The sequence below is a fragment of the Bidens hawaiensis genome, unplaced genomic scaffold (assembly GCF_021521415.1).
Source record: "Bidens hawaiensis isolate Kalapana, Puna unplaced genomic scaffold, B.hawaiensis_p1.1 tig00013805_1, whole genome shotgun sequence".
Lineage (NCBI taxonomy): Eukaryota > Viridiplantae > Streptophyta > Magnoliopsida > Asterales > Asteraceae > Bidens > Bidens hawaiensis.
Genome location: NW_027492179.1, coordinates 311,032 through 335,463, shown reverse-complemented (window position 1 = coordinate 335,463; position 24,432 = coordinate 311,032). Strand labels below are relative to the sequence as shown.

At 37.7% G+C, this 24,432-nt stretch overlaps 2 protein-coding genes and 1 pseudogene across 5 annotated transcripts; 1 reads left to right on the top strand and 2 right to left on the bottom strand.

The window, feature by feature from the left end:
* Positions 1-230: 230 nt before the first annotated feature.
* Positions 231-22,045, top strand: LOC143544964 (2-phytyl-1,4-beta-naphthoquinone methyltransferase, chloroplastic-like). 3 transcript variants are annotated; one of them, XR_013137344.1, is made up of 8 exons: positions 231-385; positions 455-519; positions 605-695; positions 929-1,017; positions 1,150-1,345; positions 1,417-1,516; positions 1,747-1,902; positions 21,996-22,045. XR_013137344.1 is itself a non-coding variant. In XM_077036934.1 (7 exons), exons 1-7 carry the CDS (start codon positions 239-241, stop codon positions 1,845-1,847), a joined length of 789 nt encoding a protein of 262 aa, XP_076893049.1. In that variant the 5' UTR covers positions 231-238; the 3' UTR covers positions 1,848-2,614. The 3 variants fall into 3 exon arrangements, 1 of the variants encoding a protein (XP_076893049.1); XR_013137343.1 differs by lacking the exon at positions 21,996-22,045 and adding an exon at positions 5,289-5,436; XM_077036934.1 differs by lacking the exon at positions 21,996-22,045 and having other exon boundaries at positions 1,747-2,614.
* LOC143544968 (cysteine-rich receptor-like protein kinase 2) lies at positions 2,623-6,343 on the bottom strand. Its single transcript, XM_077036936.1, has 7 exons — positions 5,467-6,343; positions 5,088-5,201; positions 4,872-5,011; positions 4,202-4,412; positions 3,618-3,852; positions 3,353-3,503; positions 2,623-3,176 (listed from the first exon to the last, which is right to left on the bottom strand). The coding sequence occupies exons 1-7, from the start codon at positions 6,221-6,223 to the stop codon at positions 2,841-2,843; spliced, it is 1,944 nt and encodes a 647-aa protein (XP_076893051.1). The 5' UTR covers positions 6,224-6,343; the 3' UTR covers positions 2,623-2,840.
* On the bottom strand, positions 19,459-23,649 carry LOC143544966 (cysteine-rich receptor-like protein kinase 2; annotated as a pseudogene). The gene is made up of 7 exons (XR_013137345.1): positions 22,825-23,649; positions 21,786-21,899; positions 21,563-21,701; positions 21,019-21,230; positions 20,220-20,454; positions 19,968-20,118; positions 19,459-19,800 (listed from the first exon to the last, which is right to left on the bottom strand). The product of XR_013137345.1 is annotated as a cysteine-rich receptor-like protein kinase 2 (transcript).
* Positions 23,650-24,432: the final 783 nt, after the last annotated feature.

The window sequence follows — 24,432 nt, the reverse complement described above, 5'->3', positions numbered from 1 at the left end:
ATTTATGCGGATAGTTCATATGTCCCGCGGGTGACCTGTGACGTACTCTTGGTTGACCCGCGGACATTACTTAAGGGTATTTGGGTCTTTTTGCTACTCTACCTCTGTAATAAGTTTGAATATTTTCTCCAAAACCGGTTTTACACCAACCCGATATAAATAACAATCGTTATACGGTTTGTAACTCCTCTAACCCGGATAACGCTATCCAAAAACGTCGCGGTACGCAAATGTAAGAATGACATCATCATCATTATCATCGTTGCTTCCTCAGTTGTCATTTGCGCCTTCGGTTGCCGCCAGACGACGGCAGCGGCAGCAAATTATCATGGCATCCGGTGACCGGCAAGCACTCTTCAACCGCATTGCTCCTGTATACGATAACGTACGCATAATTATTATCATCTTAACTAAATAAAATGGATCACATGTATAATATAACATTTAATTACAGTTGAATGATTTGTTGAGCTTGGGGCAACATCGCATATGGAAGCGAATGGCAGTTGATTGGAGTGGGTAGGTAATCAATTCAATTCAGTAATAATAATGTGTAATATTATTTAGGCATTTGAGATATGGATTCAAATAGTGATTAATGTAGGGCAAAGGAAGGTAGTAATGCATTGGATTTGTGTTGTGGAAGTGGTGATTTGGCATTTCTTTTGTCTCAAAAGGTTGGACTCAATGGCCAGGTCAGTGACTCACCTATTATTATTATTATTGTTGTTGTTGTTGTTATTATTATTATTATTCACTTGTAATTTAATTAATTAGTTTAACTTGTTATCATCGCGTAAGGGCTCCTTACTGCTGGGTTGGGCCAGCTGGCGGTGGCCTTTTGCCATTGGGTCACCCTGTACAGAGTATCCTAGGCAATTCTCTGTTTGTTGGACGTTGAAAAAAAAATTGACACTAATAATTGCAGGTTACTGGATTTGACTTTTCAAGGCAACAACTAGACATTGCTTCCTCTCGCCAGAAACTACACTCAAAAGCCTGCTACCGCAACCTCATGTGGGCATTCATTGGTATAGTATAGTATAGTATATATATTTACCTTTTGTTTGTTCCACTTAAAAATGTGTTAGTAATAATTTAAAACCTTTTACTTGTGAATGGTTCAACACAATGGTGATTATTATGTAGATGGGTGGAAGGTGATGCACTTGACTTGCCATTTTCAGACTGTTATTTTGATGCCATTACCATGGGCTATGGGCTAAGAAATGTAATCGACAAATACATGGCACTGAAGGAGGTGTATCGAGTTTTAAAACCAGGGTCGAAAGCTTCAATCCTTGATTTCAACAAAAGCACCGATGAATTTAAGACATCTATTCAGGTTTGGTTTATATTGTGCCTTGTAAGTTTCATTTTGTGAACATCCTGTGAAGTTTATGAGTTTTGTGGTAGGGTTGGATGATAGACAATATAGTTGTGCCTGTAGCAGCTAGTTATGGGCTTTCAGAGGAATATCAATATCTAAAGACTTCAATTCAAAAGTTCTATACAGGTTTGTATAAAATGTTAATTTTATATGACTTATCTTTATATATAATAAAACAGAATAACGATGATAACATGCCACTAAGTAGGCATGATTTGGCCTTCAATTTCTGTCTGTTAGGAAGTTTATTAATTTGACGAGCTAGAGATCCTAAGATACTGTTATATTTACTATGTGATGCCGTAAAGTTTTATATGACTAATATACTCACTCCACTACTTGCAAATAATATATAGGTGAGGAGTTAGAGTGTCTTGCTTTAGAAGCAGGATTTTTAAGTGCTAAACATTTTGAAGTCGGGGGAGGACTCATGGGCAATTTGGTTGCTACACGATAAAAAAAGCCTGTAATTTGTATGAGGATTTTCAAATGCCTGGTTTTCATCAGCAAAGGTTAGAAATGATATTTTTGGTTCCAAAACTTTATATATCCATGTTACTTCATTCATGAACAATTTGTGTTTGGTAATCTTGTTATATATATGTTTCATTGTTTTATTAGTCTATCTCCTTAGTTATTAAGAGATGTAGAATAATTAGAGCTGGAACACAGGGAATCTTTAGCATTTGAGTAAGTGAATTTAATGTAATCCTCGATTAGAAATTTAGAATAGTGATTCATGCATTTTACAATTTGAATCTAGGGCATGCATTGATTTTAGAATCTGAATTTAGGGCATGTTTCTCTCCTAATGGGTCAAATGGTAAAGTCAAAGAAGTTAGCTAAATAGAAAATGGGTCAAACGAATCTAAATCCTAACGCATAAAACCTCCAAAATCATCATATTCATAAAGTCAGAATGCAACACTTGGATTAAGATAATACAAGTTTATAGTCATATTTGACACGCTAATTATTTACAAAAAAAAAAAAAAGAAATGTTAAAAAATGTTTCCAACCCACCTGACCTGCCGAAAGGCGTTGGAAGGACAATCCAGTCATAACCAACCAAACCCTTTTTTTGACTAGTAATTATACATCATCTGTTAGGATCTAAATCCATTGTGACATGTTTCTAGTCCACCAGACCTGCCGTTTTGCTACCTCTAAAGTCATTAATAGTTTCTTCAAAAAGCCAAGTTTCGGTTTGTTTATACTTTATAGCACTTTCCTTTTTTCTTCAGTTAGTGAGGCTTCTTTTCATGCCCTATAAAAAGGATTTACAAAATGATTAATGTTAAATTATAGAAAATAATAGTACCTAAATCATCCCAATAACATTCGCTAAACATTTACAGTCACCTTTAATCACTTTACACACCTAGAATTAGTTTATCACTGTGTCGGTATTGTTTTCTAATCATGATTAATTAGTTATAGCTAACTAATGTTACCTCGGGTATAAACGACTCTGAGAAATTGTAGCAACCGAGCTAGAATCATCTACGCTACTCGGTAGACTTTGTGCAATGTTATTAAGTTCCATGGTTTCTTCATATATAAAAGGGGGATTAGAGGGGAAAGGTAAAGGTTCATCATTTGTTGCTAACATTTTTAGTGCTGCTGACATGGATGGTCTTAAAGATGGAGCTTCTTGTATGCAAAGTAGTGCCACATGCACCACCTTAATAACATCTTTTTGGAAATTTATGTTGTGATAATTTTGCATCTTTAGATTTGGGTCAAATATTTCCTCCACTGTGCCTTGGTTGAAATGCTTCCAAGCCTGTTCATTCAAAGTGGAAATAATTTTTATAACCTTAATCAATGCATTTTGATGTAAAAATAGTTCATGTTGTCAACTGATATCTTAAGCTTTTGGTAAAAAAATATGTGATTATAACTTGAAAGTTTTCTAGAAACCAAAAGGAGTAATTATTATGTAAAGTGTATATACTTTACCGTAGACGGTAAGCTGTCGGTATATTCATCGGTTTTGCTTCGGTTGCTTTCCATTCCGGTGACCACCTCTAGAATCAGAATACCAAAGCTATAGACATCTGCCTTTTCGGTTAATTGGCCGTGGGCTAGGTATTCTGGAGCCATATACCCACTGGCAATGTCAAAATATTTACCAAAAAAAAAAGTTAGTTTGCCTCTTCCTTCTCTTTTTTACTTAAGTTATCTTTTTTGCATGATTATTTTTATATAATAAGAGGATACTTACAGCGTTCCCGCAATTGCAGTGCTGATGTGGCTTTTATCATCTTGAAGAGACCGGGCCAACCCAAAATCAGCTATTTTGGGACGAAACCTTAAGTCTAATAAGATGTTAGAAGCTTTAATATCTCTGTGAATAATCCGGTGTTTGGTATTCTCGTGAAGGTAAACCAAGCCTTCTGCTATACCAATAATAATCTCAACTCTTTTCTCCCAGCCTATTTCCCTGCCTTTTACATCATCTGTACAAATTCACAAATGTTACATCTCAAATCATTTAATTAATGATTTTAGAGTCAATGGGTGACGGCTCAGACTTACTAATGGGTCGAGAGTTATGTAACATGTCATACGGGTTTGGGTTCATATAGGTCATTTTAATTATCCGTGTCGGATTGACCACCAAACACTTATTGTCCATTCTATAAAATTTTTATTGATAGGTAATTCATTATTGTATCTATAAAAACAATATATTTTTAATAAATATAAAAAAACCCATTGACTTGACCCGTGTTAGATAAAAGAAAATATATAGACAAATGCACAACCAAACGAATCGAAATTGTAATAACATTTTTTAGAACTTACCAAAAATGAAGAAGTTAAGGCTCATGTTGGGCATATATTCGTATATAAGAACAGTTTCGGATTCTGAACAACTGCATCCTAGTAACCTAAGAAGATTTGGATGCTCAAAATTACAAATTAATTTAATTTCGTTATAGAAATCTGCTACTTTGAATTTATAGCTGATGAAAAGCCTCTTCACGGCTATTTCTCGTCCATCAGTAAGAACCCCCTGAAATAAATTTCATTGTTACACGTTAAATGATAAAAAATGATTGTTATGCATAATCATATAGTTTTTATTAGGTTTGTAAATGAACCGAACTTTCAGTAAATTGTTTGTGAACCGTTTAGCAGGAAGTTCGTTTATGTTTGTGACTTTGTTCATTTAATAAACGAACGAAAATGCATAGAAAATTTATGTTCATTTAATTAAACGAACGAACATAAACATAGTGAACGTTCGTTTGTGTTCATTTAAGTGTATTCATTTTATGTTTGTTCATCTATGTTCGTGAACTTTTCGTTTAGATTTTAAGCGAACAAACATAAATGAACACGTACATTTTCATTTTTTAAACGAACCATTATGAACACAAAATTTTTGTCCGATTAAGTGTTTGTGTTCATTAGGTTCATTTACAAGCCTCGTATTTATGTAAGCATATTTGTGCCTCGAAATCTGTCAAACCTTGTACACGGTACCGAATCCTCCTTCTCCAATCTTATTAGAGTCATCCCAGTGTCCTGTAGCTTTTTCAACAGTTGAGTATTTGAAGTACAAGCCACTATCGTTAAGAATCTTTACTAGTTTGCGAGTATCATAAGAACCTAGAAATGATAAGCAATTAGTAGTTTGTTTCATGGATTTTTCCGAACATGTTTTTTGTCCAGATGTTTATTATACCTCTTCTCTTGTGTTGTATATATCTATGTTTCCTTATATACAAAATAATGATCAGAGCAACTGTAGTAACCGCCGCAGTACTAACAACTGAAACCGCAATTTTTATTATCTTCCCTGCCAATGCCAATAATACTATCATTAAGAATCTTTTCGAACCCGTTTTTCTATTATTAGTGTTAATTCTTATCATTTCAATAAGAGTTTGTTTAGAATTTAGTAAAACTGTAGGCTGAACTGCTAACTACAGTCTTGAGGAGCGACAAACCAAACCGAGCACTTGAATGAGTCAGCCGGTTTTACTCGTTTTGACGGTCAAGCAGTTTTTTTTAAATTCTTTTTACAAAGTCATTAGTTTGTATTAATAGTAAGTTATGGTTACCTTTATTGCTAGATCTTCTTTTTACCGGTACAGAATTGAGAAAATTAGTATCTGAATACCTCATGAAACACCCCAGGTTCAACACACGACCCTCGGACCACGGTGAACATTTTGTTAACGACATAGATGCATTCTCCAGACACGCCCTACAAGAACTTGGGCTCAAATTCTTCCAACATTGCGCCAACACGTAAACCGAATCATTAGTACCCGGCACCAGCATCTCTTCCCTAGCAAAATAGTCATTGTTTCTTAATGCACCCGATACAGCGTTGGCCGCTGCTCGACTTGTTGACTCTTGAAACAATGCATCCTTTTCTGTTGTATTCCCACAAACCATATTATCATCCGGGTTTGTATACTCCTCGAAGAAGCTATAATTTTGGATTCGCATAAAGCAACCGTCAAGATAAGTCCACCCACCGTTTCGTGGGTGGCAATTGGGAAGGATTGCACGCATTCGGGCATAGCATGAGATGCAATCTTGTGAAGAGAGATCACCATAGCACTGGGCTAGAGCATAGATTATATTGGGGCCAGCACCCACAACTGTTGTCACATTATGTGAAGTTTGAATTTGGGTCGCGATTGTATTTATTGTAAGGACAAAATTCTGGATGAAAATCACCGGGTCTGCCTGTAAGGTGTCACTGCACTGCATCTTGATTAGTTCGGATCGCGCGTCACCATTTGATTTAAATACTTGTATGATCAAAAAGACGATGAAATTTATAATTGTAAGTGGTGACTTCTTCATCTTCTAGCATACGAGACTTTGCCAGAAAAAACTGAAATACAACACCAATTTTGAGTTGAAAACTAGAGAAACCGTGTAATATACTTATACGTAGTGTCTGAAAGATATAGTGAAGTAAAAAAAAAAGAGTATGGTAAGCGATTACATAACCGTTTTATGTATCATAAAGAGAAAGATACAAATATGTAACAAGATTTTCTATTTAGAATTGTTATATTAAACCACTTGACAGATTCATTAAAAATACAACTAAATACAACTCATTCTAACCATGCATTTACATTGTTTGACTTTACTAATAGTTTGGTTATTAGTCTAATAATCTCTGTGTTTGTTGGAACCATTATTGATTACATTTTATGCTATATACTTTTCTTCTTCTTATTATTAATTTTTTTGTAAACCAACAACAAAACAAGATTTAGCAAGGATTTAGAAACCAAATTATAAATCAAATTAAAATTATTATAAACATATTAACGTAAAATCTTTAATCCTAATGAACTAATAAGGCCGGTATGGGCGTACCCGCCCAGACACCGTTCACAGGCGGCGATGTTATGGCATGAACCCGCCTAACCACAACTCGCTCTCCTCTACACCATTGGCAACAAGTAACCGAGATTCAAGCCGCATGGCCAGCAGCAGTGTATAGGCAAAGTCAACCCGAAAGGCGGTTGCCGAAGGCGGCCCTAGTGTCCTAATAATAAAGCAAAGTTAATGATTTGGGTAAGTGTACATACCTTTTGCCTACATTGAATGTTCCTTAGTCCAAATAAGGTGGAATGAGAGGTATGTATAGACTTATATAGATTATAATAAAATTTACATCCATAGTAGCGGTCAAAGGAGGATGCCAAGAATTTCATTTATTAATTTTTTAGATGTATTGATATTTATTAATTCTAAACTATCATCTTTTGCTATTGGTCCCAACTAATAAATTGGCTCACATTTTATCATATTTGTTCCCAATGATACCCGACTAACAGAATTTTAACGCCGTTAGTTGCAGGTTGCCGGAAAAACGTTCACATTTTTTATTCGGGAAACTCAACGTTATATTTTCATCCCATACATCTTTGTAACCTTAGATCGAACATTTAGCAACCTTTTTCTAGTAAAAGCCCCAATAATTGAGGTTGTCGGAACTCGGAACCCTAAAACTATCGCCGGAATTGGTTGATGGTGCTCAAATGGTGGTGGTTGGTTGGTGGTGGTGCCGGTGTTCATGTTGAGTTTTCCGGCAAAAAATGTAACTTTTCCTGCCAATAGTGTTTTTGCGGCGACCTACAAGTAACAAAGTTAGGAATATATCAGTCGCGAATCGTTGGGAACAAATACGTTAAAAGATGAGGCCGTTAGCATAGTTGGCACCAACATCGACCAAAAGATGATAGTTAGGATTAATAAAACTAATACACCTATTTTTTAAGTAGTAAAATAAAGTATTAGATATTCAGCAACTATCAATCTTGCTAAAAAAAAGAATATGTAGGTTTAATTTATCAAGTAAAAGCAATCATTTACCGAAAGGTTTTTGGCCTAACTGGTTGATGTGTTAAGGGTTTAAATCTTGTGGGCGAAATTTTTTTTCTTCTTTTGACTGAAAATCGGCTTATTCATTTGTTACAACCGGATAGGCAGTAACCGGAGGGTGTAGTGTTTTTAAAACACTGATATTAATCTAGTCCGAATTTGATTTGTTGCCCTTAGAAGATTTATAAAAATTTTGTAGATCAACAATCTGAAAATTATAGGTTTTTGAGTTTGTTTGTGATGGTAACATACTAACAATATTCAACATGGTTGCGTAATGTGACTTTTTCAATAAACTTTGCTTTCAGATTCAGATATTATTATTTTGGGCTTTAGTGGACCAGGTAGGTCGACAGTTCCCTTTTGACTTTTGGTGTCTATTTACACAACACAAATTTACAAATCTAAAACAAATCCGATCTTTGTATATATTCTTATCTTACTTTTTTTTAATAAAGTAAAGTAATGATGCTTACTTGCTTAGGAGTCAAACCCACATTCAATTATAACTTAATTTTCCTTCATAATTTTCTAATTTCTCATTTCATTCATCCAAGTCATCGGTGGTTATGGGTCAAAACTAATTTGGCAACTGAATTATAAAATAGTCACGAAATTAAAAGTAAAATAGTGCTTGAAGTACAAACATGTAGAAACATGAAAGTTAAACACTTAAACAAGTAGAAAATAGCCAACACAAAAACCGAATCATTAGTACCCTAAATCACCTCATAAATTATAAAAACTCCACTCACAAATTTTAATAGATAAGAACCGGTTACCACCATGTTGATAAGACAAGAACTAGCATCGCTTATATTATAGCAACACCTTTTCTTTCTTGCATTGCATTGTTTATAAGTACAACACTAAATTAATCTTTGAAATATGACGCAAGACAACCTCCCCATCTTTATATATCGGGTTTTCTAGGGACACCAAACACAACCTACCCATCTTTGAAATACGACGCAAGACAACCTACCCATCTTTGAAATATGACACCCCATATTTGTAACACCCCGACCAAAGGCGGATTATACATCGGGGCGCCACATATTGCTTCATTACTCGCGACACTATTGGTGTCAATATTTATTAATACACATTTTATCGCGCACGCGCAGCGGGGAAAATAAAGAACATAAATCAAACATAAATCAATATATTATAAATTATAACATTCAAACAACATTAACTTGTCTTGATACATTTTAATTCTAGGTCCAAAAGTAAAAACGTCCTACGTGTCCACAAGCTCCAAAACAGCTACTGCAAACCTGAACATGTGTTAAAATAAACGTCAAACACTTGCGTGTTGGTGAGAAATCAAGTTTAATAGATAATCATAGATAATCACAGTAAATCTGCGCGCAACACGTGTATGTCTAGAGTTTAACAAGGGTGTAATCAGATTGTGATCAAGCCTAAGATAGTTCATAGATCATAGTTCAATCCATGCTCCCAATTGAGCATAAAAACGAGAAAACATCTGTGCAAGTGTAAACAAAGAAAACCGTAAACGATAGGTCTCCCGTGTTCAACTAATGGTACCAACGGAACTGCGGAATAGGCCGAACAAAGCGGTTAATGATACACATACAAATAAACAGCCAAGTAAACGTCCTCAACACATGGGATACTGCGCGACTAAAGTTCATAAACAAGTTTAAGACTCAAGTTTTGTATGAACACATGAACATCCCAAAGCATTTAAAATAAAAAGGGATTAGATACGAGATAACTCACATGATAAACGATGCGGTGATAGATAAAGCAAGAACCAACTTTAAACAAGCACAAGTTAACCTATAAATAAGATTATTGTTTTAATGATTTGTTCTAAGTCTTGATTATAAGTTAGCATAATTAATAAGTAAACTATTATATATAATATATATTACCGGAAAAGCAGGAAGAACGAGGAAGACGGAGGCAGAGAGGAAGACGGCAGAGAGAGCAAGGAGCAAGAGAACAGGAGAGATTAAGTGTTTTGTGTGTGATGTGTTAGGAAAAATAATACTATTATTTATAGAGAAACCCTAGGGAACACAATCCTAGAAAAGGGGAAAAGATCTCAAAAAGCAAAAGATATCAAAAAGCATAAGAATCCAAAAGCAAAAGATATCAAAAGATATGGCAGCTGCAGGGGGCAAGATAAAGCTGACAGGGAACAGTAACAGGCATGGGCGGTTCAAATAAAGGTACTGGATAAAGCTTGGCAAAAGCAGATCTCAAAAGATAATGTCAGTCACTTTTTCTACCAACCAATGGGGGTTGGTACGCATGCTGCGCCGAAAGTAACTATTCAGACATAAAGCAGATTAGGTCAACAGCTCAAAAGATAAGACAACACAAAAGCAAACGGCTAGATTTAAACAGAAGATACAAGGGTTAAGCGCGGGAAGGCTGAGTGCGCGAGCGCGAAGGCTGGCACAACAATCCTTAGCGCACTGCGGGAAGAATCACAAATCCTTAGCGTGCTGCGTGAAGAACAAGAATTCTAAGCGCATCGCGGGAAGAACATACATTCTTAGCGCATTGCGGGAAGAACATGCATTCTTAGCGCGCTGCGAGAAGAGTTCTCTTCACGCATCGCAGGAACAAGATGTCTTCACGCAGGCTTCCATGTAAGGAGTCTGGCGCGTGGAGCTGCAGACATCCTTAGGCGGAAAGAACCAAAGGACAAGAGGGAAGAGAAGGCGGAAAGAGAGAGGGAGAAAGAGGCGGGCAGGAAATATATATTATTATTAAAAATAAAATACAAGTATAAATATTAAATAATAAAAGAGAGATCGGGTCAGAGAAACGGGTACCTGGGTCGGGTCGGATCGGGGCAGATGTCACAGTCTCCCCTACTTTAAGAAATTTCGTCCCGAAATTTATCTCGAAGTAGGTTGCGCAGAGAACAGGTGCGGGTACTTGATCTTCATTTGATCTTCCCTTTCCCATGTAAACTCGGCTCCGCGCTTGGACTCCCAGCGAACTTTCACGATAGGGATACGACTGCGCTTGGTTTGCTTAACCTCGCGATCCATAATCTCAACAGGCTTCTCAATGAAATGCATGGATTCATCAACTTGAACTTCATCAAGTGGAATGTGAAGGTTCTCGTCAGCTAAACACTTCTTGAGATTGGAAACATGGAACGTTGGATGCACATTACTGAGCGCGAGCGGCAGGTCAAGTCTGTAGGCAACTTTTCCCACACGCGCGAGAATCTTGAATGGACCAACATAACGAGGAGCAAGCTTACCCTTCTTCCCAAAGCGGACAACACCTTTCCAAGGCGACACTTTGAGGAGAACAAGATCACCAACTTGAAATTCGAGAGGCTTTCGCCTACGATCTGCGTAACTCTTCTGTCGGCTTCTGGCAGTCAGCAAATGATCACGGATCTTGGCGATTTTATCGGTTGTCTCTTGAACAAGTTCGGGTCCTGTGATTTGGGTTTCACCCACTTCGCTCCAACAAATTGGGGAGCGGCATTTACGACCGTAAAGTGCTTCAAATGGGGCCATACCGATACTGGAATGATAGCTGTTGTTATAAGAAAACTCGATCAAAGGCAGGTGTGAATCCCAATTACCTCCAAAATCAAGAACACAAGATCGGAGCATATCCTCAAGAGTTTGAATAGTTCGCTCAGACTGACCGTCAGTCTGAGGATGATATGCCGTACTCATGTCCAAGCGAGTTCCTAGCGCAGATTGGAGAGATTTCCAAAAGCGAGATATAAAACGGCCATCGCGATCGGATATGATGCTCAAAGGAGTACCATGGCGGCAGACGATTTCCTTGACATAAAGCTGCGCGAGATGCTCAACACGGTAGTTTTCACGAATGGGCAGAAAGTGAGCAGATTTAGTCAATCGATCCACTACTACCCAAATGCTATCATGTTTGCTTGCTGTCAAAGGTAACTTGGTAATAAAGTCCATCGCTACACATTCCCATTTCCACGTAGGAATTTCTGGTTGTTCGAGCAAACCAGATGGGCGTTGGTGTTCAGCTTTCACTTTAGAACAAGTCAGACATTTAGCTACGAACACAGCAATATCCTTTTTCATACCGGGCCACCAATAAGTAATGCGCAAATCCTTGTACATCTTATCAGTGCCAGGATGAATAGAATACCGAGATTTGTGCGCTTCACTCAGGATATCAGCGCGAAGATTCTCATCACAAGGGATCCAGATGCGATTGAGATAGCAGAGAATTCCACTCAGATTAGGGACAAAGAGTGCTTCCGCGCCACACGCTAACTCGGCGCGAAGGTTACCATTACTGATGGATGCGCGCTGCGCGTCACGAATACGCGATTCAAGGTTGCTTTGAATCGGCGCGAAGTGAAGCTGGGTGCGCGGCAAGATACAGTTAAGTTGGCAGGGTTTTCGGCTGAGCGCATCGGCTACCACATTAGCCTTACCAGGATGATACCGGATCTCACAATCGTAATCGCTGATGAGTTCGTTCCATCGGCGTTGCCTCATGTTAAGTTCCTTTTGATCAAAGATATGCTGAAGGCTTTTATGGTCAGTGTAAAGGATACACTTAGTACCATAAAGGTAGTGTCTCCAGATCTTCAAGGCAAAAACAACTGCACCAAGTTCGAGGTCGTGAGTTGTATAATTCTTTTCATGAACCTTAAGTTGCCTTGATGCGTAAGCGATAACCTTGCCTCGTTGCATAAGAACACAACCGAGACCTTGGTTGGAGGCATCGCAGTACACGACAAAATCTTCATTACCCTCAGGTAACGCAAGAACAGGAGCTTCACACAACAAACGCTTGAGCGTTAGAAAGGCTTCTTCTTGCTTCGAGCCCCAAATATACGATTTACCTTTGTGCGTCAGAGCTGTTAAAGGCAAAGCGATCTTTGAGAAGTTCGAAATGAAACGCCGGTAATAACCAGCTAAGCCCAGAAAGGAACGGATCTCAGAAGGAGAGGATGGCGTAATCCAGTTCTTGATTGCTTCAATCTTGGATGGGTCGACATGAATACCCATCTTGTTTACAACATGACCAAGAAACTGTACTTCATCAGACCAGAATTCACACTTGGAAAGCTTAGCATAGAGTTGCTCGGTTCGAAGCTTTTGCAACACCAATCGGAGATGTTGCTCATGCTCGGCCTTGGTCTTAGAATACACCAGAACATCATCGATAAACACGATCACGAATTTATCCAAGAAAGGCCTACACACCCGATTCATTAGATCCATGAAAACGGCGGGTGCGTTGGTTAGACCGAAGGACATGACCAAGAATTCAAAATGGCCATAACGAGTTCGAAAAGCAGTCTTCGGAACATCTTCATCGCGGATGCGCAACTGGTGATAGCCAGAGCGGAGATCGATCTTGGAAAAACAAGAGGCACCTTGGAGTTGATCAAAGAGGTCGTCAATACGTGGTAAGGGATACCGGTTTTTAATGGTGAGTTTGTTCAACTCGCGGTAATCAATACACATGCGGAACGATCCATCTTTCTTTTTAACGAACAACACCGGAGCACCCCAGGGCGAAGAGCTAGGGCGAATGAATCCTTTAGCAGTCAACTCTTGAAGTTGGCTGGCCAATTCTTGCATCTCAGCGGGTGCAAGACGGTAAGGAGATTTAGCTACGGGGGAAGCACCAGGGACAAGATCAATACGGAACTCGACTTCACGAGCGGGAGGGATACCAGGAAGATCATCAGGAAAAACTTCAGGGAAATCACGCACGACGGGGATATCGCGAAGCTTCTTTTCTTCAGCAGGTTTAACCACATGGGCTAGAAATGCAATACACTTCTTCCGCATGAGTCTTTGGGCTTCGGCGCAAGACATAAGTTTAAGACCACTGGAGGGTTTTTCGCCGTAGATATGAAGATCACCATTTTCTCGAGGAATGCGAATCAACTTCTTGGCGCAAATAACTTCGGCGCGATTCTTCGAGAGCCAGTCCATACCAATGATAACATCAAAGCTTCCAAGAGGCATAGGGATGAGGTCGATTAGAAAATCGTTTTCGTTAAGGTTAAGCGTGCAATCTTTAATTACCGAGTTTATTAAAACAGTTTCGCCATTAGCCAATTCAACTGAAAAATCTTCTTTTAAGTCATCGCGCGGTCGCGCAAGCTTCTGCTCGAAGGCGCGAGAGATAAAACTTCGATCGGCGCCAGTATCAAAAAGCATAGATGCATAAAATCCGTTAAGCAAAAATGTACCATTAACTACGTCATTATTCGCTTGCGCTTGGTGCGCGGTTATGTTAAAAGCTCGTCCACGCGTCACTTGGTTTGAAATCTGGTTCACCGGATTCGCTTGCGTAATCTGAACTTGTAGTCTTGGGCACGCATTCCGGAAATGACTGGGATCACCGCAGTTAAAGCACGATCTGGGTCGTGGGTTTTGGTAAGTTGGCTGTGGGTTCTGCGGGTAAGCTGGTGGTGTTGGCGCAATCGGATTGGAGGGAGGGGTTCTACAGTACTCAACGGAGTGACCTACGCGGCCACATCGGTTACATTGTCGACACGGGACTTGAGGTGGGTGATGAAGTCTACAGGTTGGGCAAAAGGGTTGGTTTCCTGTGTAAGGTTTCTTAGTTGGCGGGGCAGGGAGTGCGGGATTGGTTAAGGCATAGTTGTGGACTACAGGAGGTGCTGGGTAGGTTGACAGTGGGTTAGGCGCGTAAACTGGAGGTTGATAAATGGGTTGTTGGACAATGGGCGGGTTGGTAAGCGCATAGGCTTGTCTGCGCCTACGTTTCTGGTTATGGTTTGAGGGTTCTGGTTTGGTTTCTGTTGGTTCAGGGACAGTCTTGGTGGGTTTGGTCTTCTCAGTTCCCCGCAGGAACAGGGTTCCTGCTCTGACATGGTTGTCGCTGAGCACAGCGGCCAATTCGATGGCGTCAGAGAGGGTAACTGGGTTTCTGGCCCATACAGAATCTTGAATTTCCATGGGGAGACCCCCAAGGAATTTCTCGATGGCTCGGCGGGAAGGGGTAACAAGGTGAGGGACCAGTAAGCTTAGCTCGTGGAAGCGCGTCGCGTACTCGCGCGCTTCACCGCTGTATTGCTTCAAGTTCCAGAATTCTTCCTCCAGGCGCTTAACTTCGTTGGGAGGGCAGAATTCTCGCGTAAGAATTTCCTTGAATTCCTCCCATGTCATGCTAGAAGCAGCCTCTGCGCCACGCGCATGAGCTACTCCATTCCACCATGTAAGCGCTCTGGATTCCAGGACACTGGAAGCATATAGGGTTCGTCTTTCTGAGGGGCATTGGGTATGGAGGAAAGTGTTTTCAATCTTCTCAAGCCATTGGAGCATCACGGTGGCTCCTTCAAGACCTGTGAACTTCGGAGGGTTACCCGCATTAAAGGACTTAATGTTATAACTGGAGGTATTAGCATTGTTTTGGCTCAAAGCTTGGGCTATTGCGGCGGCCATTTCCTGGGAACGTTGCTGTCTACGCATGCGCGAGGCTTCTCTTCTCTGAAATCGGCGAGATAGCGGAGGCATTCTATAAAAATTTTAATTTTAGTTAATATCTTGGTTTTAGCGCAAAGTTTTAATCTTATAAAGCTTGGTTTCACGGAGTTAGATGCTATCAAAAGTTAAAGTAAAATAAATGACTTTAAATGCAGACTTAATAAAGGTAACAAATTCGAATCAGAAATCGACAATTCATGTATCACCATGACTTTCCGAATTCCCAATTTAAAATATACGAGTAAACGAGTATTGGAGATTGACGATTCATGTATCACCATGACTTTCCAATCTTCAATATAAAATATACAAGAAAATGAGTATTGGAGGTTGACAATTCATGTATCACCATGACTTTTCAAGTCTCCAACCTCAGAACATAATCGTAAATGGAAATTGAAAATCAACTATTCATGTATCACCATGACTTTTCGGATTTTCAAACCCAACAAACGAATATGTAAGAAAAATCAATAAAAATCGAAATTCGACAAAAATCGAAATATCGCGAAATAAAACATAAAATCATATACCGCGCAAGTGCGAGCATATTCACAAATAGCGAGTAATTAACAATAAGCGCGCAAACATGAGATTTCTCTCATGCGCGAGAAGGGACTCTTAGGTATTCTAGGCCGTTACGTCTAACCACCTATCCTAAAGTCAACGAGCTCTGATACCAATCTGTAACACCCCGACCAAAGGCGGATTATACATCGGGGCGCCACATATTGCTTCATTACTCGCGACACTATTGGTGTCAATATTTATTAATACACATTTTATCGCGCACGCGCAGCGGGGAAAATAAAGAACATAAATCAAACATAAATCAATATATTATAAATTATAACATTCAAACAACATTAACTTGTCTTGATACATTTTAATTCTAGGTCCAAAAGTAAAAACGTCCTACGTGTCCACAAGCTCCAAAACAGCTACTGCAAACCTGAACATGTGTTAAAATAAACGTCAAACACTTGCGTGTTGGTGAGAAATCAAGTTTAATAGATAATCATAGATAATCACAGTAAATCTGCGCGCAACACGTGTATGTCTAGAGTTTAACAAGGGTGTAATCAGATTGTGATCAAGCCTAAGATAGTTCATAGATCATAGTTCAATCCATGCTCCCAATTGAGCATAAAAACGAGAAAACATCTGTGCAAGTGTAAACAAAGAAAACCGTAAACGATAGGTCTCCCGTGTTCAACTAATGGTACCAACGGAACTGCGGAATAGGCCGAACAAAGCGGTTAATGATACACATACAAATAAACAGCCAAGTAAACGTCCTCAACACATGGGATACTGCGCGACTAAAGTTCATAAACAAGTTTAAGACTCAAGTTTTGTATGAACACATGAACATCCCAAAGCATTTAAAATAAAAAGGGATTAGATACGAGATAACTCACATGATAAACGATGCGGTGATAGATAAAGCAAGAACCAACTTTAAACAAGCACAAGTTAACCTATAAATAAGATTATTGTTTTAATGATTTGTTCTAAGTCTTGATTATAAGTTAGCATAATTAATAAGTAAACTATTATATATAATATATATTACCGGAAAAGCAGGAAGAACGAGGAAGACGGAGGCAGAGAGGAAGACGGCAGAGAGAGCAAGGAGCAAGAGAACAGGAGAGATTAAGTGTTTTGTGTGTGATGTGTTAGGAAAAATAATACTATTATTTATAGAGAAACCCTAGGGAACACAATCCTAGAAAAGGGGAAAAGATCTCAAAAAGCAAAAGATATCAAAAAGCATAAGAATCCAAAAGCAAAAGATATCAAAAGATATGGCAGCTGCAGGGGGCAAGATAAAGCTGACAGGGAACAGTAACAGGCATGGGCGGTTCAAATAAAGGTACTGGATAAAGCTTGGCAAAAGCAGATCTCAAAAGATAATGTCAGTCACTTTTTCTACCAACCAATGGGGGTTGGTACGCATGCTGCGCCGAAAGTAACTATTCAGACATAAAGCAGATTAGGTCAACAGCTCAAAAGATAAGACAACACAAAAGCAAACGGCTAGATTTAAACAGAAGATACAAGGGTTAAGCGCGGGAAGGCTGAGTGCGCGAGCGCGAAGGCTGGCACAACAATCCTTAGCGCACTGCGGGAAGAATCACAAATCCTTAGCGTGCTGCGTGAAGAACAAGAATTCTAAGCGCATCGCGGGAAGAACATACATTCTTAGCGCATTGCGGGAAGAACATGCATTCTTAGCGCGCTGCGAGAAGAGTTCTCTTCACGCATCGCAGGAACAAGATGTCTTCACGCAGGCTTCCATGTAAGGAGTCTGGCGCGTGGAGCTGCAGACATCCTTAGGCGGAAAGAACCAAAGGACAAGAGGGAAGAGAAGGCGGAAAGAGAGAGGGAGAAAGAGGCGGGCAGGAAATATATATTATTATTAAAAATAAAATACAAGTATAAATATTAAATAATAAAAGAGAGATCGGGTCAGAGAAACGGGTACCTGGGTCGGGTCGGATCGGGGCAGATGTCACAATATTGGGCTATACAAGGAGCCCATACGGTAGCCCCTTATAGCTCTATATAAGGGATTTTTTTTTCTATATAAGAAATTAAAGAAGGGTAAAATGGTTTTTAAGAGATAGAAATTGTTGTAATGGTTTATAGGAGATCTTTACTGAAATGACGGATCTTAGATTATATATAGGACATGTCAGTTTGTGTCGGGTGAGGTGGACAATTACCTGGTGTTCCGCCATTTGAAATGGCGGATGTGGTACTTTTTCGCGAGTGTTCCGCCTCCGCCATTTCAAATGGCAAATGTCACTTTTCCGATCAACCACTTTGACTGGCGGTTGACGTTTTCCAAAGTAGCTTGCCCCTATATGTAAAAAAGACATCTGCCATTTGAAATGACAAGTGTCATCTTAACATCCGTCATTTCAAATGACAAGTGTAAACAGTACATGTACTACCAGATTTGACATTTGATTGACAAGTCCAATATCTCATTTTTCTTTTTATATTTATTGATATATGTTTTTTACTTTTATTTTATATTTTAGAAAGACATTATTTATAAAATAATACTAATTATTAAAAAATAATTTTTATTATCAAAAGAACTAATCTGTTTTTATTTTTATTTCTTTTACTTTTAATTTTTAATTATTAATAAGTAATTAGCTTTTTTTAATAAAATTAATCACCAAAGGTTAGAAACGATAATTTGGTTCTAAAACTTTATTTATGCATTGTCCTTCATTCATGAACAAGCTGTGTTTGGTAATCTTGTTATATATATGTTTCCTCGTTTCTTTCTAGGGGGTGTTTGGTTGCTTATTAAAACTGTTTATACGCTTATCGTGTTTTGATTCAGTAAATAAGTAATTTGAAGTGTTTAGGATTGCTTATTTGATTATATGTATGTGAAATAAGCAGCTTCTTTTTCCCAAGCATATACAAGTTGCTATTACTAAATGCTTATTTAAAAAACATATAGATGTTACTTTAGTTGTTATCATGACATATATGAACGCGAATTACTACTGTTGACCCTCGAAAGGCAGCTACCGTAACCTTAAGTGAGCATTGGTATATTAATCACATTTTGTTTCAGTAATTGTGTTCGAGGTGAAAATGCTAACCCGTTTACTTATGCATAGGTCGATCTTGGTTATGTTTCTTTCCAAACGGGTCAAATGGTAAAGTCAATGTAGTTAGATCATTTTGTTCAAAAGGTCAGAATTTAACACTAGGATTTAAATAATACAAGTTTATAGTAATATTTGACACACTAGTTATTTATAGATAAACAATGCTGGAAAAAAAATATTTCGACCCGCCCGACCTGCCTTAATAGGAAAGGTGTTGGAGGGACAATCTAATCAAAACCAACCAAACCCTTTTGACTTGTATTTAAGCATAATCTAATCCGCTTGACCTGCCTGTTTCGCACTTTTGCTACCTCTAAAGTCATAAATATTTTCTTCAAAATCGCTTCGTTTATATTGTTTTCATTCTTTCTCCAGTTAGCGGGCCCTACCTTCGGTTATTCTGTAACAAGAAACCAATCACACCTTAGCTTCTTTTCATGCCCTACAAAAAAGATTCACAAAATGAAAATGCTACATTATAGAAAACATGGGACCTAAATAATCCCAACATCCTTTACTACATGTTAACACATTGAGAAGCAATCTTGTGTTCTAATCATAATTGATTAGTTCTAGTTAACTAGTGTTACCTCGAGTAGAAACGACTCTAAGAAACTGTAGCAACCAAGCTAGAATCATCGCCATCATGGTTATTCGGTAAACTTTGTGTAATGCTATTAAGTTCCATGGTTTCTTCATCTATAAAAGGGGGATTAGAGGGTGCAGGCAAAGGTTCGTCATTTACTGCTAACATTTTTAGTGCTGCTGACATGGATGGTCTTAAAGATGGAGCTTCTTGGGTGCAAAGTAGTGCCACGTGTACCACTTTTATGGCCTCTTTATGGAAATTTATGTTGGGATAAATGTGCATATTTAGATTTGGGTCAAGTATTTCCTCCACTGTTCCTTGGTTGAAATGCTTCCATGCCTGTTCATTTAAAGTGGAAGTACTTTTTATAACATGAATCAATGTATTTTTTGAAGTAAAAATAGTTACTATTGTCAACTGACATTTCAAATTTTTTGGTAACCAAATATGTGATTATAACTTAAAAGCTTTTTAAGAATTGTGTGAGGTGAAATGCATATATTTACCGTAGACAGTAAGCTGTCAGTATATTCAAGGGTTTTGCTTCGGTTGCTTTCCATTCCGGTGACCACCTCTAGAATTAGTATACCAAAGCTATAGACATCTGCCTTTTCGGTTAACTGACCATGTGCTAGGTATTCTGGAGCCATATACCCACTGAAAATATCATTATTAAAGAGAAACAAGTTAATTTGCCTCATGCTTCTCTATCTACTTAAGTTATCTTTTGCATGATTATTTTTACACAAGGTACTTACAGTGTTCCTGCAATGGCGGTGCTGATGTGGCTTTGATCATGTTGAAAAGACCGGGCCAACCCAAAATCAGCTATTTTGGGACGAAACCTATAGTCTAATAAGATGTTAGAAGCTTTAATATCTCTGTGAATAATCCGGCGTTTGGGATTCTCATGAAGGTAAACCAAGCCTTCTGCTATGCCAATAATAATCTCAACTCTCTTCTCCCAACCTATTTCCCTGCCTTTTATATCATCTGTACGTATTTGAGTAAAAACAATTAGATTTGGAATAAGCTCTCCAATTTCTATTAACTAAGAAAATAACTCAAAACTTGATTACAGTCCATCAGCCCTTACAATCACACGAGATATGTAGCTAAACATAAACCAGTTTAGACTATAACTAAGACTCCAATAAATTAATAATAACAATTAAGATAATCAATCCAAATTTGTTAATCATATATTAACCCTCTATTTGTTAATCCGAGATTCCTTCCTTGTACTTCAAGCCACATATAATTAACTGACAGTTCAACAATTAATTCTATCATTAAAAATGTTAGTTTAATGATTTTAGAGTCAACGGGTGATGGCTCAGAGGCTCAGAGCCATTGAAGTCATATGGGTTCGTGTTCATACGAGTCGTTTTAATCATGGGTTGACCCCCAAACACTTATTGTCAAAAATAATATAATTTCAATAAATATAAATTACCATTGACCTTTTACTTCGCCCGTTTGAGATTTTTTTTTAAATAAAAGGAGACTATTTCACAACCAAACGAATCGAAATTGTAAACATTTTTAAAAACTTACCAAAAATGAAGTAGTTAAGGCTCATGTTGGGCATATATTCATATATAAGAATGCTTTCGGATCCTGAACAACTGCATCCTAGTAACCTAAGAAGATTTGGATGTTCGAAATTGCAAATTAATTTAATTTCGTTATAGAAATCTGCTACTTTAAATTTGTAGCTGATGAAAAGCCTCTTCACAGCTATTTCTCGTCCATCTGTAAGAACCCCTGAAATAAATTTCATAGTTCACGTTAATAATTTCCACCCGGTTAGCTATAAATTGGCTGATTTAGTTTGTATATTATGATTACCATCCTTAAATCTTAATAGGTAAAACATATAATTGTAAAGCAACAAAATATAACTTAAAATATAGTTTTTATTAGGCATGTAAACGAACCTAACGTTTAGTGAACTATTAAGTGGGAATTCATTTATGTTTGTTCATTTAATAAACAAACGAACATGCGCATAAAATTTGTGTTCATTAATTAAACGAACGAACATAAACACATGTTTCGTTCGTGAACGTTTGTTTGTGTTCATTTAAGTGTGCAAACCTTGTACACTGTCCCGAATCCTCCTTCTCCAATCTTATTAGAGTCATCCCAGTGTTCCGTAGCTTTTACAACAGTGGGGTATTTGAAGTACAAGCCACTTTCATTAAGAATCTTTGCTACTTTTTTGGCATCATAAGGACCTAGAAATAATAAGCAGCCAGTAGTTTGTTTCATATAGATTCTTTTGAACATGTTATTTTGTCCAGATCTTTATAATATTATACCTCTTCTCTTGTGTTGTATATATCTATGTTTCCTTATATACAAAATAATGATCAGAGCAACTGTAGTAACCGCCGCAGTACTAACAACTGAAACCGCAATTTTTATTATCCTTCCTGCCAATACCAATATCACGATCGTTAAGAATCTTTAATATCGTGTGTTTATGTTATTTATGCTGTTTTTTTATCATTTTAATCCGAGATTCCGAGGTTGTTTGGAGTTTAGTGAAATTCTAGGCTGAACTGCTAACTACAGTCTCGAGGAGCGACCGAGTGACAAACAAAACCGAGCATTAAATGAGTTAGCCGGTTTTACTTGTTTGACGGTCAAGCAATTTTTTAATTTTGCGTAAAATGTTAATTTTGCGTAAAAAATAAAAAAGTTTACTTTTTAAACTTAACTCCACCATATAAATATATAAGTTTAATGGGTTTACACGGTTGGTTTCAAGTTATAAAGCGAACACAACAGGCTAACCATTAAAACCTAACCGAGAGCCAATATTTTGGATCTCAAACCATTTGGTTTAGTATAGTTATGACAAGTGTTTTAAAAACAGGTTCAAACCGGCTGGTTGAACTGGATTTCCCACAGCAGGCCGGAATTTTGAGTCGGTAGTTTTGGCCGGTTTGCTAGAACATTGTACCGGCGGTTTTTTTTTCTAAAATACCGGTTTTTACCGGCAAACCAGTTTTAAGTACGAGAAAATTTTAATATTTGCGGCCCATATTTTTCCAAAGTTTCTTTTAACCCAACAATTAACATTCAAAGTGTAAACTTTAAGGCTATTTTTTTTTTGAAATTAAGTGCTTTTGTATTATTTTTTTTAATAAAAATTAACTTTTGGATTATTTTTTGTTATGAAATCATTTACTTTTGGGTTATTTTTTAAGTTGAAGTTGAATTTATAGGAAATTATAAGGTAAATATTCAATCGGTTGAACCTCCCTGTATAACCTGGTTTAACCGGTTGTATCATTTTTTAGCCCAATCTGGTACAAATAAAATACAGATTTTTAAAACATTGGTTATGATTACCTTTATTGCTAGATACCTGTACAGGATTGAGAAAATTGGTATCCGAATACCTCATGAAACACCCCATATTCAACACACGACCCTCAGACCACGGTGAACATTTCGTTAACGACAAAGATGCATTCTCCAAACACGCCTTACAAGAACTCGGGCTCAAAGTCTTCCAACATTCCGCCAACACATAAACTGAATCATTAGTACCCGAAACCAACATCTCTTCCCTAGCAAAATAATCATTGTTTCTTAACGCACCCGATACAGCGTTGACCGCCGCCCGACTTGTTGACTCCTGAAACAATGCATCCTTTTTTGTTGTATTCCCACAAACCATATTATCTTTCGGGTTTGCATACTCTTCGAAGAAGCTATAGTTTTGTATTCGCATAAAGCATCCGTCAAGGTAAATCCACCCCCCGTTTCGAGGGTAGCAACTGGGAAGCACTGTACGCATTCGGGTGTAGCATGAGATGCAATCTTGTGAAGAGAGATCACCATAGCACTGGGCTAGAGCATAGATTGTATTCGAACCAGTACCCATAACCGTTGTCACATTATGTGAAGTTCGAATTTGGTTCCCGATTGTATTTATTGTACGGACAAAATTCTGGACGAAAATCGTCGGGTCTGCCTCTAAGGCGTCGTCACAATGCATTTTGATCATTGTGGATCGCGCGTCACCGTTTGATATAGATACTTGCATGATCAAAGCTATGACGAAAATTATAGTTGTAAGTGATGACTTCATCTTAGCCAAACCTTTTAGCGGATAGCTGTAGAAACCGTGTAATATACTTGTAGTTAGTGTTTGGGTGATATATGGGGTAAGAAAAGAGTAGGGTAAGCTGTAAGCAGTTACATAACCGTTTTATGTATTATATTTACGAGTCTTTGTAAGAATTGTTATGTATTAAAACACTTCTTATAGTGACATATTTATTAAAAAAAAGTACCGAACAAACACGACTTATTCGATCAAACCTTACATTTGCTTTGTTTGACTTTACTAATATTTGTGTATGTTGGATAATAATTATTGTACGAGGGAAACATGGGAATAATAAATGCTAACATGTCCACCATTATTAATAACATGTTTTGCCATGTACTTTTTTTTTAAATTCCTGAACAGAGAGGATCTTGTAAACCAACAACAAAACAAGATCTAGCAAGTTGTTTTTTGTTTTTCTGTTTTGTTTTTTTTAAGATGTATGTTACAATGGTAGTGGCGTCTCTTTTAAATTGTCATGACACTTGTTATACCCTAATACCCAAGTTCGAATCTCCCTTGCCCACTTACTGTAGTGCGTCCATATTTCTGAGCGAACTCATAAGCGGAAATTCAGACCTGGATTCTCCTATAATTTATTTTTAAGAAAAACCATTTGACCACCCCACCAAAATGATTTAGAAACCAACTACAAAACACCTATTACATACCGCAAGGGCAGTTTAAAACACCAAACCCTATAATTTAAATTAAAATAGTATCAACATATCAACTTAATAGCTCTAATCCTAATTAATTAATTAATTAATTAATAATAATAATAATAATAAAACAAATTTAATGATTTGAGTAAGTGTACATACCTTTTGCCTAGATTTAAA

What these genes read in the sequence shown, in the direction of transcription:
- LOC143544964 (XM_077036934.1), top strand. Translation starts at nt 239, where the DNA reads ATGACATCATCATCATTATCATCGTTGCTTCCTCAGTTGTCATTTGCG. An exon ending in TTGCTCCTGTATACGATAAC is followed by an intron (nt 386 to 454) that starts GTACGCATAATT and finishes ATTTAATTACAG; the next exon opens with TTGAATGATTTGTTGAGCTT. An exon ending in AATTTAAGACATCTATTCAG is followed by an intron (nt 1,346 to 1,416) that starts GTTTGGTTTATA and finishes GTTTTGTGGTAG; the next exon opens with GGTTGGATGATAGACAATAT.
- LOC143544968 (XM_077036936.1), bottom strand. Translation starts at nt 6,223, where the DNA reads ATGAAGAAGTCACCACTTACAATTATAAATTTCATCGTCTTTTTGATC. An exon ending in ACTGCAATTGCGGGAACGCT is followed by an intron (nt 3,504 to 3,617) that starts GTAAGTATCCTC and finishes TGACATTGCCAG; the next exon opens with TGGGTATATGGCTCCAGAAT. An exon ending in CCGACAGCTTACCGTCTACG is followed by an intron (nt 3,177 to 3,352) that starts GTAAAGTATATA and finishes TTGAATGAACAG; the next exon opens with GCTTGGAAGCATTTCAACCA.